The sequence below is a fragment of the Tenrec ecaudatus genome, chromosome 10 (assembly GCF_050624435.1).
Source record: "Tenrec ecaudatus isolate mTenEca1 chromosome 10, mTenEca1.hap1, whole genome shotgun sequence".
In the NCBI taxonomy this organism is placed as follows: Eukaryota; Metazoa; Chordata; class Mammalia; order Afrosoricida; family Tenrecidae; genus Tenrec; species Tenrec ecaudatus.
In genome coordinates, this window is record NC_134539.1 from 17,772,907 (window position 1) to 17,790,313 (window position 17,407).

Sequence of the window (17,407 nt, forward strand, 5' to 3'; positions counted from 1 at the left end):
GGAGAGGCTTTCTGCTCCTACAAAACTTAGTCTCAGAAACTCAAAGGGGCAGGTCTGCTCTGTCCTGCAGGTTTGCTCTGAATCAGAATTGACTCATTGGCAGTAAGTTTGGCTTTTGAGTTTGTTATAATATTTGTCTCATACAATATTTACTCTTCTATGGCTGACTGATTTCACTGCTCTGTTGTGCTTCGTTTGTGTTTCGCCTCCACTCTGTGTGTGGGGTGGAGGGTGGGGTAGGGGGAGTGGTTCAGACTGGGCACAACTCCTTCACTGTCTCCAATAGAAACCAGATCAGTAAGGTATGGTCTGACTGTAGTAGATCTTTCTACAGAACCAAAAAAAGAGAAATTTAAAAAATAATAATGTGAAGCTTCTTCCTTGTTATTAGTTAGTCCAGCTCTTTTTAAATCTCAGTAGCAATTTTGCAAAAAGAGTTTAACTTCCCTTGGTTTTGAAAATTGACACAAAGTTCCCGTGTACATTAGGCTACACACTGTCTCCTTGTTCGCTGGTGACCCAGTGCATTTATCTCCATGGATTCTAGTATTTGTATCAGAGATGTTTAAGTTTAAGGTCATTACAGAAACCAGGTCAGCCAGTCTTCTGAAGAGGATGAGGTCCAGAGAGTCTGGACAGGTGGCCCCTGGTCACACAGCTAAAAGCACCCGGTCCCTCTCCTCGCTCGTGTGCACTGCTGCTTCTGCTTCCGGACTCACAAGCTCTATCACACTGCCTTGTCTCTGCATTATTAAACACCTCACGAGAGTATATATAGCCGAAACTCTAATTTTTGCTGCTGACAAGTCCCAATTTGACCCATTTTAGCCGAGAGGTAATAAAATACTGAGAGCCAGTACAGAATCCTGGGAAAGGATGGACTTTTGAGGCCCATCTCGAGTTCTAGTCCTGGCTCAGCCTTTTCTTGTTGTGTGTCCTTGGGAGAGTGACCCTGCTTCTCGATGCTTCCATTTCCTTATCTGTAAGATCCAGGAACGAAACCAGTCCTTGGTGTCAGCGGGAGGGTTGAAGAGGTGGTCTGTGAGTTGCAGAGTAGAGATTTCTGAACTCACAGCTGGTAGGTGATCATCGTTCTGCTCCTCAGTGCTTCAAGGACAGTGTCAGGTCCCTTCCCCACCTGAGAGGAGTGATTATGGGCACCAGGACAGAGAAATCACTGAGCATTTGCCCCCTCATGTTCTTGGCTCTTTTGTTTTTGTGAGGCAGGTAGAGGTGAGGATGGATTGAAACTTTTAAGAATCAGGAGCATCCTTTGAAAACCAGGCTCCCTGTCTTAAGCCTGCCTTGTTTGTACAAGGAAGCTAGTTCATTAAAGAAGAAAGGAAATAACCCCCTACTCTGCCAATTCAGTTCCGACCCCTAGAGACCCCGTATGGGGTTTCTGCAGCTGTGGCTGTGAGTATTGGTGGGAGCCGACAGCCTTGTCTTGGTTCCCCTGAGGGGCTGGTGGGGTTAGCAGCCCAACACTACCTGACAGAGCCAGGCCTCCGCTCACTTTCCATGGAACAGTCACCCACGTGGCTCAGAATGATGTGGCCACCTGTCTGCCTGAGTGTGTCAGCTGTGCTCATCAGCACAAGTTCAAGGCAGGCGTGGGGTTTACTACTCCCTGGTGATAGACAGATGCCCGGTCTAGATGTTTTCTTGTTTGAAATATCACAGTTGGGAGGGAAGGAAGCCACTCTGTGGGCACAACACAACAGTTTCAGCCGAGTTTATTTGCCTGTTTATTTGGGTTTTCATTCTTGCCACAAGCCCCTCCCTTCAGGTGGGCAAGAGCTGTGGTGGAGAGGGCAGTCTTGCTGCTCCTTGCCCCCCTCCCACCATGAAAACTCAATGTTACCTCCCAATATTTCCCCCTGGCACAGGCTTGTGCTGGCTGCTCTTCCCCAAAGACTGCTGGAACTTGAACTTTCTATAAGCCAAAAACTTGGATTTTGAATTACTTTAAATGAAATGGAAAAAAAAAAACAGAGTATTCTTTCTTCCTTTTAGAAAAAGGAATGCTCCATCTTCTGCCAATTTTGTCTTGAGATCAAATCCCCTTGGAAAATATCGATCGCACCTGGTTCCCAGAGACTTGTCAGCCTTTCTAGAAAGGGAATTGCCTGGCCCGAGAGGCCAGGGACCAGAAAGAGATTTGTTTGCTGGACGAGGAGATGTGTTGTTATGCTCCAGTGATTGTGTCCTTTCTGCTTACTGGTCCTGACTTGTGTCCATCTGTTAATTCTACCACAAAACCCCTTAATTATGAGTATTGTCTGTGAGCTCTGTGTGGCCATGACAATCAGTGATTGAACCCAGCATCAGTGGAGTCCTGGGGAGGATCAGTAGGTGTCAGAGAAGGTAAAGAGGGTGGAGGTTGGAGGCATGTCTGCCCCCTGCCTCCCAGGAACAGAGAAGCCAGAGGGTGCAGATAGGCCTGCCTCCCCACCGCCCACCATACACCCTGTGAACTCCATTTATAAAGATAGACAGTCCCAGAAATCCATGTGAAATGAAAATGATTTAATGGATGATTTGCTCTTTAATGAATGCTGTGCTCTTAAATTCATTTATTTAAAGTTGATTGCATGGAAAGTTTGTTCACCTAAGATACAAAAGGATAGCAGCAGAATACAGATTTACTCGGAATCCCTCCTGACCCCCACCCCCACCCCTAACAGTCATTTCAGGGTCTTCATGGGCTTCCCCAGGCCGTGCTCCTTGGGGCTGGGCCAGGGCTCACCTTGCTGTGCGTTTATTTTTAGAGGGACATCAAGCAGTCAGTGCAGCATGCCAGCTGGGCAGGGACAGCTTATATTCAGTGGAGGACAGGAGTTAATTCCTCCAAAGCAGATAGCTCAGGATCTTAGAGAATGCGAGCACAGCAGGTTGGAGAGAGGGCAGGGGGTAATCACCTGAGCTGGGAAGGCCCTCCTCCTATGCAGGAACTGAGACCACTGGCTAAAGGCCATGGGCAGAGCCCCTCCGGACCTGCCCAGACCAGCTCTTCCAGATCACCCCATCAGCAGAACACGCAGAAGTCTTTTCTATTAATTAAAAAAAAAATGGATATAGACAGAGAGTCTTACTGAAAATATTAGCATTTTTATTGTCTTTTAGCATACATTAAAAAGTCAGCACCTATTATATTCCAGGCCTTTGCTAGCATCAGTAGAGCACGAGGCCATTGGCAGCAGCAAACAGGCGTGCAGGAAAGAAAGCTCTCTGAGCTATGTTCATTGTATGTATGGGAGTCAGAGAAGGAAGAGGTGGACTGGGAAAAGTGTTCTGGAAAAGGTCTTTCCTGGAAGAAACTGGGTTTGTAGATTGAGAGAAGGCAGGCCATTCCAGGAATAAGGACAATCCTGTCAACTTCAGGCAGCCACCAGAAGCTGAGAGAACTCAGGGCACATTTCTTTCTTTCTTTTTAAAAAAAAATTTTTATTAGGGGCTCATATAACTCTTATCACAATCCATACATATACATACATCACTTGTATAAAGCACATCTGTACATTCTTTGCCCTAATCATTTTCAAAGCATTTGCTCTCCACTTAAGCCCTTTGCATCAAGTCCTCTTTTCCCCTCCCTCCCCTCTCCCCCCTCCCTCATGAGCCCTTGATAATTTATAAATTATTATTTTGTCATATCTTTCCCTATCCAGCATCTCCTTTCACCCCCTTTTCTCTTGTCCGTCCCCCTTTCCACCCTATTCACCCTCCATTCTCCCAGTATCGCCCCTCACACCCCTGGTCCTGAAGGTATCATCCACCCTGGACTCCCTGTGCCTCCAGCTCCTATCTGCACCAGTGTACAACCTCTGCTCTATCCAGACTTGCAAGGTAGAATTCGGATCATGGTAGTGAGGGGGCGGGGGGCGCGAGGAAGCATTTAGGAACTGGAGGAAAGCTGTATTCTTCATCGGTGCTACGTCGCACCCTGACTGACTCATCTCGTCCTCTAGACCCCTCTGTGAGGGGATCTCCATTGGCTGACAAATGGGCTTTGGGTCTCACTCTGCACTTCCCCCTTCATTCACTATGGTAAGATTTTTTTGTTGTTGATGATGATGCCTTATACCTGATCACTTCGACACCTCGTGATCGCACAGGCTGGTGTGCTTCTTCCATGTGGGCTTTGTTGCTTCCGTGCTAGATGGCTGCTTATTCACCTTCAAGCCTTTAAGACCCCAGGCACTATCTCTTTTGATAGCCAGGCACCATCAGCTTTCTTCACCACATTTGCTTATGCACCCGTTTGTCCTCAGCAATCGTATCATGGAGGTGTGCACTCAATGATATGATTTTTTGTTCTTTGATGCCTGATAACTGATCCCTTTGGAACCACGTGATTACACAGGCTGGTGTGCGTCTTCTATGTGGGCTTTGTTGCTTCTGAGTTAGATGGCCGCTTGTTTACCTTCAAGCTTTTAAGATCCCAGATGCTATATCTTTTGATAGCCGGGCACCATCAGCTTTCTTCACCACATTTTCTTGTTCACCCACTTTGGCTTCAGTGGTTGTGTCGGGAGGGTGAGCATCATAGAATGCCAATTTAATAGAAGAAAGTATTCATGCATTGAGGGAGTGTTTGAGTAGAGGCCCAAGGTCCCTCCGCCACCTTAATACTAAACCTATAAATATAGGCACATAGATCTATTTCCCCATCCTCATATATATATTTGCATGTACATGTCTTTGTCTAGACCTCTATAAATGCCCTTTGCCTCCTAGCTCTTTCCTCTATTTCCCATGACCTTCCTCCTGCCCCATTAGCATGCTCTGTCCCCACCTGAGTTCCAGTTACACCTCTTCCTTATGTTACCTTACCCTTGATCATTCCCTACCAGGGCTGCCACTCTCCCCTCACCACCAATTGTCCCTGGGTTTGTTAACACCACTTCCTTACCCCCACCTCTCCCTATCCCAAGTCCCCCAGAACTGTCTTACAAGCAGAATGACCTTAGGGAAACAGAAGGGATTAAGGAATTATCCATTTTTCTCCTTTTCTGGATGAGCCTCAGAGTTGTATGAAATCATACAGTGAATGATCACTAATCTGGCCCTGGTTGAAATAGGCTGTTATCGAGTGATTGTTTATCCTGTAAGACCGTGGTGGCACAGTGGTTCCTCATTGGGTTGCAGACTTCAAGGTCGGCAGTTCAAAACCGCCAGCTGTGCCTTGGGACAAAGATGGGACTTTCTGTTCCCATAAACAATTACAGAAACTCAGGGTCAATTCTGTCCTGGCCTGTAGGGTCACTGCGGGTTGATGTTAACTCGATGTCTATTAGTCGTCATTTTTGCGGTTGTTGATCACGTGCCTATATTGGGAGATGCATGATCTCATTTTATATTTACATCAACCCAGCCCAGTGAGGTGGAGGTACCAGTTTACAGAGGATGTCATTTAGCTACACAGTGACTCAGCAACAAATGGAGTCAGGATTTTCCCTCAGTCTCTCTGAAGCCCACATTTTTATACTGATGTCATTCTGGGGTTTGCTTTTTTGTCCTACAGAGAACTGTCCCTTTGAGTGTCAAAGCTAGAGTGTGTTTCAATGTCGTTGATCATGATGTTGCTCATTGGTCCAGTTGTGAGGCTTGTTGTTTTCTTTATGTTGACGTGTAATCCTTACTGAAGATTGTCGTTGCTGATCTTATTCATTAAATGCTTCAGTTCCTCTTCACTTTCAGCAAGACAGTTATGGCTAGTCCCTGGAGAGTGGTATCGTGCTTGGTAGATGGTCAGCTGGAGCAAAGACTGACAGGAGCCCTGGTCGCATAGTGGGTTATGCTTGGGGTTGCTACCTGCAAGGTCAGTAGTTCTAAATCATCAGCCAGTCCGAGGGAGAAACCCAAAGCTTTCTATACCTGTAAAGAGTGACAGCCTTGGACACCCACAGGGTCAGTTCCATACTGTTCTGTAGGGTCACTTTAAGTAAGACTTGACTCTGTGGCTCTGAATTGGTTAGTTTAAGGAGCTGGGGTAACACGGAGGCTGGCTGCGTTGATAGGCTCAAACATGGCGGTGAGGGGAGGTGATGTGGGTCTGACGCCTGCTTCCCTGCTTTGTACACAGGGTCCCTGTGAGACACAACCAGCGGGGTGGCCCCTCAGCACAGCAGCATGCTGCTTTCCATGAAACACACATTTACTGGTTTGTTTCTCTGTCAACTCTTGTGGATTAAGAAATAAAGGCAAACACCAAGAATTAGCAGAAATACAGAAGACGTCAACCCCCCAGCTAGTTGGCACCCAGGATTAGTAGCCTTGGGAGGGACATGGCAGAGAGGCACAGGGACAGGGACACCACTGGGCAGTCAGGAAAGCCCCGTGGGCTTTGAGGTGAGCCTCCCTTCAGCTGGCTCCAGCGTGAGCAAGCCCCTCCGCTTGCTGCGGACTATGCGTCATCTTCGGGAGCTGATCCTGCAGCCTCTATGTGTCTTCCTTAAAACACCACATGCATTTGGATGCCAAGAAAAGAAACTGCCCTTTTCAGCAAGGACGGAGCAATGGGGGGCATTTCTGAGCAAGCCGGCCGTTATTGGCCTTCCTAATGTCACTTCCTGCTGCTTGGCATCACGTGGCAGATTTCTTTCCAGAAATCACCTCGGTGTGGACTCCTGAAGCCCTCCCTTTGGGGCAACCTACTGGCGGTTGTGTTTTTGTCTTCCCAGGAGTGTGTGCTCCTCTGATGAACCTTGTTGGTTTCGTTGTCAGCAGAGCTTACCCACTGAGAGGCCCGTGAACCTAGAACGGGACCCAGATCGCCAGGGCATATGGGTATTGCTTCTCTGGCTTATTGCCATGAGACTAGGGGTCTCCTCTAAAGATCCCCTTTTCTCCCGAGGGTGAAAGAATGGGAAATGATTTTAATTCTGTTTTTATATATTGGAAGTATTGTATATATATTATATAAAACAAAATCAGTTTACACTTAAAAAATATATACAACCACAGCCTGCTCTTCATCCCCTTCCCCCATTCCCACTCCTCAGACACAACACTTCCCTTGGCAATTTCTTGGGTTCCTTCTGCGTTTTGAAGTAGCATGGCTCATGTTGCTCCTACTTCATTTTCAGTTCTAAATGTTTCTGTTTGAGTTCCACTTTGGAAGGTGGGAATATTTACGTATGTTCGGTCTTTCCACTCTCCCCCAATTCTCTCATTTTCCCCCAACATGAGAGCTTCTATATATAGGATAGACAAAAACAAAGCAACCCCTTACACACACACACACACACACACACACACACACACACACGCCCTGCTGCCATCATAGCAACCCTGTAGGACAGAGTAGAACTGCCCCTGTAGTTTTCCAGTGTTGTAAATCATGCACCGCAAACCTCATCTTTCTCTTGACGACCAGTTAGCCCACGGTGCCTCTAGAGCCCCTGTATGGGGCGTGTGTGTGTGTGTGTGTGTGTGTGTGTGTAGCACAGCTGAAAATGCAGCATTGGTCTGTGTACACACACATACCCCTGTATCAGAATCCTTGACTTACTGGTACATCGATGCCCTTGTTAATTTATTAGGGAGCACTGGGTGGGGCACATGATCACCATCACCCCCTCCCGGAAAGGCATCTGAGAAGCTAGCTTGAGGACCCCTTCCGAAGAAGGAGCCATTGGAAACTGGATCACAGGTCTCCTCCGGCACACGCAGCTGGTCGGGAGTCTATAACCAGTTTAGGCAACTGGGACTGGGACTAGATGACTTGAAACAACAAACAACAGATAAATAAAGGGAGGCTGGTTTCTCTTCCTTTCTCATGAAAATGTGGAACACATCCAAGATGTTCTTAGGTAACTTGTGAAAGAATGAAGATCTTTCTCGTGTACAGCGTCCCCATGATGGAATTGACAATCCGCCGCAGGATATCTAACAGTTTAAAATGACTCACCAGGAGACAGAGCTTCAAGAACAGAGCTATCAGCACAAATCAATAGCCAGCTTTCATGAAAAGGGTAATCTTCAGAGGTCCAAGCGGGATTTGAAGGGATTAGCTCCCACATGGTTTTCTTTGATCTCCATTTATCTTCATACCTGCTCTCCAGGCCGGGCATCTGTCTCAGGGGACTTCATCGCCCCTCCTGGGGGCCTGGGGGCCCTGCACGTGTTGGCCGTTGCAGTGGGGACGGGCTTGGTTGCCGCTCTTTCTGTTCGCACGGCGTTTCATCACACGGGGAGCTCCTTGAGGGCAGGGCAGTGTATTTCCTGGTTCTTCTGTATGAGTTTTTATAAAGAAGGTTTTGAAAGTACATTCTGATGATGTCGTCCTTTCAAAAATGGGTGATAGGGACACGTCTTGATTTTGAAATCTATACTACACTTCTCTGTGAGAGAGAAAGTAAGGGAAATGTAAATTCTAGGTTTTGTCCAGTGGCCAGCAGGCTTTGCATATGTTGTTGGCCTGACACCCCCCAGTGCTTGGTTCTCGGCCTCAAGAGCCCTCCCTCCGGAGGTCCCCAGCCCAGAGGGAGGGTGGCTCTGAAGTTCAGTGCCTCTCGCTAATGCTGTAATGGAATCGACTAGACACACTTCACTCTCACTGACTTACAAAGAGACTGTCCCCTCCACCTAAGGGGCCTTGCTGGTACGAAAAGGCCAGTGTTCAGCTGTTAGCCAGAAGGTTGGCAGTTCAAACCTGCTTGGGAGTTCCACGGGAGAAAGACCTGGCCATTGGCTTCTGGAAAACATACATCCCAGAAAACCACACAGGGCAACTCCCCTCTAGGCACGTGGGCTGCTGTGAGTTGAAATCTATTTAGTGGGAACCCACACCAGCAGTATCATCAGTCTTAGGAGAAAGACTTGCTTTATTTGGGCATATCAGCAGGAAAAAAAAACAATCATTGGACAAGGGCATCCTGCTTGGGAAGGTCGAGGCCAATGCAAATGAGAGAAATTCCCCATGACATGGAGGGAGCTGGAAGCCACAGCAGTGGACTCGGACAGCCCAACTATCGGAAGCCGCTGCTGGACCGCCCAGCATTTCCTCTGTTCTCTGTGTGCCCTGTGCTGTCCGTACGGCCAGAGTGCCCCTCAGAGGCAAGGATGGGGAGAGACCAGTTCCTGCAGAAGGACATCATGGTCGGCAAAGCAGAAGTGCAGCGCAAAAGCCGGAGGCCCTCCCCAAGGTGGACTGACAGTGGCTGCAGCAGGGGGCTCCGGCCAGCATAGGAACCATAGGATGGGTCGGAATCAGCTTCATGACACCTAACGACAACATACCGTATATACTCGAGTATAAGCCGACCCGAGTGTCAGCCGAGGCATCTAATTTCACGACAAAAACTGCATTTAAAAAAATGTGCTGAAAAACTGGGCTCATACACAAGTCTATATGATACTATGCCTACCATGAATTAGGCTGGACTCAGGGACAAGTAGCAACAGGGTGATCTTAGTTTGCTGTGCACTTTGTGACAGTGGGTCTTTCGCTCTCTTGCTCTCTGTAATTTCCCAGGGCGGGGAAGTGGGGAAAGCCTGCCCCGCCTGATACCTCTGCTTGTCTATAGTCTCAACCTTTGCGGGCCAAAGTTTAAAGAAAAACCTATTTGGAACAAAAGTTCATGATTAAATATTATCCACAGTATGTTTAAGGTGCTGGGCTGTGATTTTGTCATCATTTCCATACCGATAGGAACTTGGGCATGGTCCTAAGTTAATGTACAATCCAGACTCCTAGAACGAACCTGGGGAGCTGCTAAAAGTATCTTAGCAGCAAATCATGGGCTTCCACTGTTTGTTGATAAAGTGGTTTCTTCCACTGTAAATAGGGAAATGCTTTGTAGGTAGCGTCTATAAAGGTAAACACAAACAGGAAGTAGAAATAAGTCTCCCTTTGCACAGCCCTCGTTTTCCGAGGCTGCTGTGTGCCCGAGCAGTGATTCCGTCTTGTTTCTGTACTTCGTGCAACGGTTTGCTTCAGAACTTTGACCTAAGAAATGCTTTGGAAAACATTCTGCTTTAGACGTGCTGTCACTGAAACACGGCAGAAGACCCACATTGTACACATTCACTGCTAATTTCTTAACGTAATTCGTAGACTCATAAGACGTGAAATATAAAACTGGGATCCTGAAAGCTCTCCAAAAAAAAACAAACAAACAAACTAATATAACAACCATAGAGTCGATTCTGCTTCATAGTGACCCTATGGGATAAAATAGAACTGCTTCTCTGAGTTTCACTACCCTTTGGGTAGGCTGCTGACGTGCACCGTGCCGGGACTCTGAACTGGCTCACGGCCTGATTCCACAGCCAGTCCTGCTTCTGTTCTCTGTGTCACACTGTCTCTCTGCCTCCAGCTTCCAGAGCCAAACTCAGCATGATCAATACCATGTCCAAGATCCGGGGCCAGGAGAAGGGGCCAGGCTACCCTCAGGCAGAAGCCCTGCTTGCAGAGGCCATGCTCAAGTTTGGCAGAGAGCTTGGAGATGACTGCAACTTCGGTGAGGAGGATTTTCTTACTCTGCTCCCGATGTGTGGGCTTGGTGGAGGGGTTGGGACCCTGAAGAAATTCTGTGAGTGGTTTGGCAAACCATTCTATATTTGATTCTTTACGGATTCATTTGCTTTTTCCCTGAGGAGACCCTCATTTTCACAGGGGCCTTGGGGACACATTCACCTTGGGTGGGTGTGTCTGGCAGTGACTGAACACTGGGACAACGTAAGGAGGCACAGTCCATGGGCTGACTGAACCTCTGCCCCAAGGACTTTTCATCTAGCTCAGGGGGCCTCAAACTTTTTAGACAGGGGGCCAGTTCACTGTCCCTCAGATCATTGGAGGGCCGGACTATAGTTATAAAAACAAACTATGAACAAATTCCTATGCACACTGCACATTTTATTTTGAAGTAAAAAACTAAACGGGGCAAAACCACCCGGCGGGCTGGATAAATGTCTTCAGCAGGCTGCATGTGGCCCGCAGGCTGTAGTTTGAGGACCCCTGATCTAGACTGTGGTGCTTTAAATGCCTTGGCTCCACTTTCCAATGTTCTCAGCGAGACGTGGTTAATTCTTCACCTCTTGGTCAGTCAGCACTCAACTGCCACGTGAATCACCTCTGAATCCCAGCCCCCTAGTCAGTCCTTTGGTGTCTCAGCACATGGCCGTCCTTCCTGGTGGTACTCTACTTTCTGTCCCAGGGATGTGCCTCTGCTGAACGCATCTCCCTGCCTGGTAGCAACTCCCCTCCTGGGGAAACTGTCACCTTCCACATTGCTTTTTGGGAAAAAAATAAGATATTCCTTTCTTTTCTGCAAGGAATGGACCTTCTTAGGAGAGGTGGGGTCTGTTGCCCACTGTGAACAGCTGCACACAGAAGAGGCCCCGTTCTCTGAAGGCTGTTTGCACACTCTCGTGTCTCGGTTGCCTTCAGAAGACACCAGGACTCTCTGGTTTTCATTGCCGAGGGCCCTCATTGTGCGTGCATTTCATCTTTGTCTTCTACTCTAAACGAGTGCCCTCCTCTTCCTCCAGGCCCAGCGCTGGGTGAAGTGGGGGAGGCCATGCGGGAGCTCTCGGAGGTCAAAGACTCATTGGACATGGAAGTGAAGCAGAACTTCATTGACCCCCTTCAGAACCTGCATGACAAAGACCTGAGGGAAATCCAGGTATCCGCACTGAATCTTCAGATTGCTGAGTGGTTTGCCTCAGAGAGAGGCCAGGGCAAGGAAGCCGTTTTGACTCACCTTGTTGTCAGCTCTAGGCACATGAATCACCAGCAGCCCAGCGAGGCAGCCTGAGAGAGGCCACAAATGCAGCTCCTCTGGCCCCATATTCAGTCTTTCACTACCCCTAGGTCAGTGTTCTCCACACACCAGATCTTTCAAACATTTTCCCTTCAGGACAGTAATAACCCTTTCCCGGAGAATATGCAGTTTTTGGAATCACCCTTTAGTTTTTGGGATGATTCATTCTCTAAACTGCGAAGTGGACCCATTTTTAGCTGAAGTAAGTAGTCATCTTATTGTTCTAAAGCCATACTCATTTTTCTCCTTTCAAAATGGCTGTTAGGCTGAGGGGTGAATAGGCTGAAACTTTAATGCACAGTTCCCCAAAGCTTCCCCATCAGCTGTCCGGGCCCTGGGTTCCAGTACAGATGCCTGAGCCCCCAGTCTAGGTGATCTGATTCAGGTGATCATGAATAATCCAGATTAAGAATAAACAGGTTTAGTTAGGTGATTCTGGCAGACTGGTGTCCCTCACACAGAGAGCTCTCCCAGATTCCACATTCTAGGATTCTAAAAGCAAAAATGCCATTCTTTCTCCATTTGTCTCATGAGAAGGGTTGGCTCCCTGCCTTCTTCAGAGGTGCCATCTCCTGAGATGGAGACTCCCAGGCCCACAGCACATGTCCTTTCTGCATGTGGCACGCAGCGTGCACGCTTCCCAGCTTCTGCTGTGGCGTGGGAGTTAGAGTGCAGCTTGCTTTGTGCCCGGCAAGAGCAGGAAGGGCAGGGGGTTGCTCTTGCACATGGGTGCATTCTCGTTCTTCAAAGGCTTTCAGCCTTTGCAAGCAAGCGTCCCATTTTTGTGCTTGCCCTTATTTCTCCGGTGACAGCCTGTCTTAAACAGAGCCCAGGTTATGTTGGAAATGAGCGGGCACCATGGGGAAGCCACACTGCAGGGGCCTTCTCTCCATCAGGCCTTCCAGAGCACGTTCCTGTCCTTGACTCTTTCAGCATCACCTGAAGAAGCTAGAGGGACGCCGCCTGGACTTCGATTACAAGAAGAAGCGGCAAGGCAAGATTCCGGATGAGGAGCTGCGCCAGGCCCTGGAGAAGTTTGACGAGTCGAAAGAGATTGCAGAGTCCAGCATGTTCAACCTCCTGGAAATGGACGTGAGTGCCTCTCCTGCGGTGTTTCATTTACTCCTGCCGCCTGAGACACCAGATGAATGTGTTCAAGGGCGGGGTAATTAAAATCCTCTCATCCAGTTGCATGAAGTGGTGAGAACCAGGCGGCTGAAGTAGGATTAAGATGAAGATAATAAAGTAGGTGGGTTGAGAAATGGCCAAGCCTTTTCTGCAGGCTTGTAATTGGATGGAGTGGAGCGTTTGCCCACTGATGGGTTTTAGAGAATTACCAGTGGTGAGAAGGTCAGGAGGTTTCTGATGATCCGGGTCAAAGCCTGGTCCCCTATGTAAAGACTCGGGAAACGCAGGACAGATGGCTTCAGCTTGTCCACAAATATCAGCTGAAATGCATCCAGAATTGAGCACCCAGCGTGGAATAAGATGTTCTGTATTTTGAAGTCAGGTTGACCTTATCTTTCAATAGGTAACCTCTGACAAGATGTAAGAGCACCCTGGTGGTAGACTAGTGACTTGTTAGGGTGCTGTGTCAGGCGTGGGTGACTAGAGGAACAAATCCGGTGGCACACTCATGTGTAAGGAAGAGCTTTGTGTCAGGAGTATGATTGTATAACAAGGAAACAGCCCAGCCCAGTCCACCTCAAGTCCATCAATCCGATTCTTGTCCATGATTCCCTCTTCAGACTCACACAGTCACAAGCAATGAAGCAGCAGGCAGGAGGACCACAGGCCAGTGTGTGCAAAGTTGTGTGGATCCAGTGGTGAGGGTAATATGACAGGGCTCTGGGAGCCACCAGAGTCAGCCCGTAGAAAAGTGAAGGCAGAGAGAGAGGAGGCTCCAGGGCCCTCCTTATGAGAAGGCCACACCCACAAGAAGACACCGTCAAGCTGTGACCTGATTGACAGCTTGAATACCACCACTATACTTTTATATATATGCAAGTTGACATTAAATTATGTAACTACCACAGGTGCTCACTTCAAAGTCAGCAGTTCAAAACCACCAGCCACTCCTAGGGAGAAAGATGAGGCTTTCAATTCCCATAGAGTTACAACCTTGACAATGCACAGGGGCAGTTCTACCCTGTCCTGTGGGGTGCCTATGAGTTGACATTGACTGTATGGCAATGAGTTTAAAGCTTTGGTTTATTGAGATAGAGCACAGAAGCTATGTTTTGTACATCATTTAAGAGCATTCAAAAGCTGCTGTCGGATTTCCAGAGTGCTAAATGATTATGACTTTTAGAAGTTACATTCTTTGACATCTTTAAGCTTCAAAGTCATGAAGATGATTTCTCTCCCACTCACGTAGTGCATGGGAGCCACACACCACTAATGTGATTGACTTCTAGCCAAAGGGTTGGACGTTTTGGGTCCATCCAAAGGTGACTTGGAAGAAAGGCCTGGTGATTAATTCTGATGATAAGCCCTCCGGTGTTTGAGTCAGGTCCACAGTTATTGTTTTAGTTTTATCACTGAGGCAGTAAGACCCATTCACCAGCAGTCTTGCCCTTGCTCATCCCCACCTCCCCACCCCTCTCAGTCGCTGTCAGCTTCTGCCACTGTGCTCATATAGACCGAAGGAGGATGGATGCCCTGGAGCCATGAGGCTGGCAAAGGATACGGAGTCTACCATGACTGCTGAAGGAGGGAACCAGTCTGTCTCAGAAGGTGAACGGCCAGCATGCTCCTTAAGCACAAGGATAAGACTCGAGTTCACTGACTTTGAGCATGCTATCGGGAGGGGCCGGTCCCCAGAGGAAGTGTCGTGCTCGGTCAAGTAGAGGGTTCATGAAAAAGACGAGGGCCCTGACACAGGTGAATTGAAGACACAGCGTCTTCATCAGTGGGATCAGCTGTAACAACTGTTGTGAGGATGGTCTGGGATGGGGCAGTGTCTTCTCGCAGGTACATAAGGTTGCTATGAGCCAGCAAGGACTCAGTGGCACCTAAGAGCAGCCACAGCGCATTTATTGGTTCACTGCCTTGACCCTGACAGGTAGCAGGGGAGGCGTGTTGAATAGTTCGGCAGTTGAAACTGCTCCGCTGGAGAAAGGGGAGGTTTTCCACTCCTGGAGTTACAGTCTCGGGAACCCGCAGGGGCAGTTCTCCCCTGTCCCATGTGGTCATCCCTGGGGAAGCGCGTTGTTTCTGCATTACCTGGGGACGCGGCTAGGAGGGAGGTGTTTGAGTGTAGGTACGTATTTATGAAGCAACCTGCTGTCACTTCTGGACAGGAATACTGTAGGCATGGGGCGCAACCCGCATCGCCATGCTCCTTCCCTCCCCAGGCCCCTCCACCGAGTACTCCTTGAACAGCATTGCTTCTGCTGACTTTGAGGCCGCTACTCAGCTAGACCACCACACCATCACAGAATGAAGACTAAGCAGTGGCGCTTAGAGTGTCGGAGCTGGGGAGAAGCCATGAATGTCGCTGTCCAATCCCCTGACGTTACAGACTAGACTCAGAGAGGGGCAGGCTTTCCACCACATCAGCCTGCCTCCTGTGTGGTAAAATCAATATTCAGTTTTTCTTGACGGCACCAATATTATTTTAGAGGACGAAGATAGCTTAGCCGCCCTCCTTCTGTCGTCAGTGGTTTGAGTACTGCTCCGATGCTGAAAGCGTATCAACTGAGCTTCTAGACTAAGATTAGGAAGAAAGGCCTGGCCATCTGGATGTAAATCAGTTTAACCTTATGGCTCACCCACCCCTACCCCTAATCCGACTAATTACCCTCCCCCGTCTATTTGGATCTGCAACTCTTAGGAACAGTGCAATGTAATGGAAACCGGGATTTCCCTCTAGAAATTAAACCAAGGGATCACAACCAGCACGCGAATGCAGCAGGCCCAGGCCCCGCTGGCCCATTGGATTCCCTTGTGCACGAGGCTGGCAGGAGTCAGGGAGAGCTCAGTGACGCTCACCGACCGTACGAGGTCTGCATGCAGGCGCAGACAGCACTCAGGGCTAGAAGCCCAAGCCCGAGGTGGTCGGTGAGAGTTGGTCAGTCTTCACGAGGACTCTTACTAAAGCTGCTGCTCCTCCTCGTGCTGCTGGTGTCTCCGAGCGCTCTTAACCTTCCTCCGCGTGGAAACTGCAGGACTCTGGCCCAGCCTGCCTCCCTCACCACACTGCGAGCCACGGCACCGCCGAGCCGTGGACTGCGTCAGGCTGCTCGGTCGCACATACTGGGCAGCAGTGGTCGTGTCAGGATGGTCACTCAGGTGTGTCCCCTCTTGATCTGCAGATTGAACAGGTCAGCCAGCTCTCTGCGCTAGTGCAAGCCCAGCTGGAGTACCACAAGCAGGCAGTGCAGGTTCTGCAGCAGGTCACTGTTCGGCTGGAAGAAAGGTATTGTGCAATTCCCTGCCGTTATTTTAATATTTGCATTTTGCTGCAGTGCGACAGTGTGCAAAGACATGGAACAGGAGACTCCCCTCGGAGACAAACTTGTGCCCGGAACGTCTGCTGATCCTAGACAGGGACTTGGTGGGTGGAGAATCTTGGTGTCATGTTGTACATGCTTTGTTCTGTGGAATCTTGGCTTTACTCGGATGCTAATGACAACAAACATGATTTGCTGAGCAGATATTCTGCATTGATGCTGATTGTGTGCCACCATGAGCCTTCTGGCAGCCCCGTGAGCAAAGTATTCTTAGCCTCACCTACATTGGCTCGGAGTCGCTGCATACACAGCTCAGGACCACACTGGGATTCACAGTCAGCCTTGAGCATTTTCATACCTGTGCTTCCCAGATGCACATCCCACCTCCACAGATGCGGCCCAGACTCTGGTTTCTTCCTTGGGGGACAGGGTTCCATTATGCCCTGCCATACAACTCACGTTTCTTCATTGACCCGTTAGATTAAGCCAAGGGTTTCTCATCAGCACCTGTCCACTGCATGACCCCTGGGGCAGGCTTTGTTCTCACCATGCTGAGATGGCCCCGTGCCCACGGAAGGCTCCAGGCCAGTCATACTGGGCCGCTGGGAGCCTCTTCACCAGCCTTTCCCCCTTCTCCCAGCTACCCTGACGTTGTCGTTGTCGGGGAAGTGTGAGCTGCCCTCTGAAGCCCCCAGAAAGGATGAACACCATCCACTTCAAAGAACAAAAGAGATGTAATGATAAGACTGTTGCGCATTCAGGAGCTAGCTTATTTTTCATCTTCTGTAATACGTTCAAAGTCAGTATCATTCTGTTTTCTCCATCACTCACTCTCCCTACCCTTGCACACCCGTCATCTAGTGGGCTTGATGGATACCAGAAACTGACATGCATACGTAGTATAACCACTTCTGGTCATCACTTTCCACCTTCCTTCTGTCTTGTCCCCTGTCCCTCCCAGTGTCTCAGCCTGCTCACTGTGCCAGGGCACATGGTGGGCGCCCTCACCCCTCAATCCATACCTTCTTATGCTCTCCAGGGAATGGCCGTCTCCCACATGTCCATCAGGACCCACTCCCTCCAGCTTTCCCTCCTTTAACTTCCTCCATGGGGAGGGGTCCACCCCTGAGCCCCCACCCTGTGTTCCTGCAGCACAGTGCCCATGGCTGTGTAACAGTGCTC

The 17,407-nt window shown here is 49.1% G+C and overlaps 1 protein-coding gene across 1 annotated transcript in view; it reads left to right on the forward strand.

Moving 5' to 3' along the window:
- Positions 1 to 17,407, forward strand: part of SH3GL2 (SH3 domain containing GRB2 like 2, endophilin A1) — a 36,338-nt gene that overhangs the window by 15,370 nt on the left and 3,561 nt on the right. The window contains exons 3-6 of the mRNA XM_075558923.1: positions 10,326 to 10,469; positions 11,500 to 11,633; positions 12,705 to 12,863; positions 16,088 to 16,191. Of these exons, the coding sequence (XP_075415038.1) occupies positions 10,326 to 10,469; positions 11,500 to 11,633; positions 12,705 to 12,863; positions 16,088 to 16,191 (541 nt within the window). The remainder of the gene's footprint in view (positions 1 to 10,325; positions 10,470 to 11,499; positions 11,634 to 12,704; positions 12,864 to 16,087; positions 16,192 to 17,407) is intronic.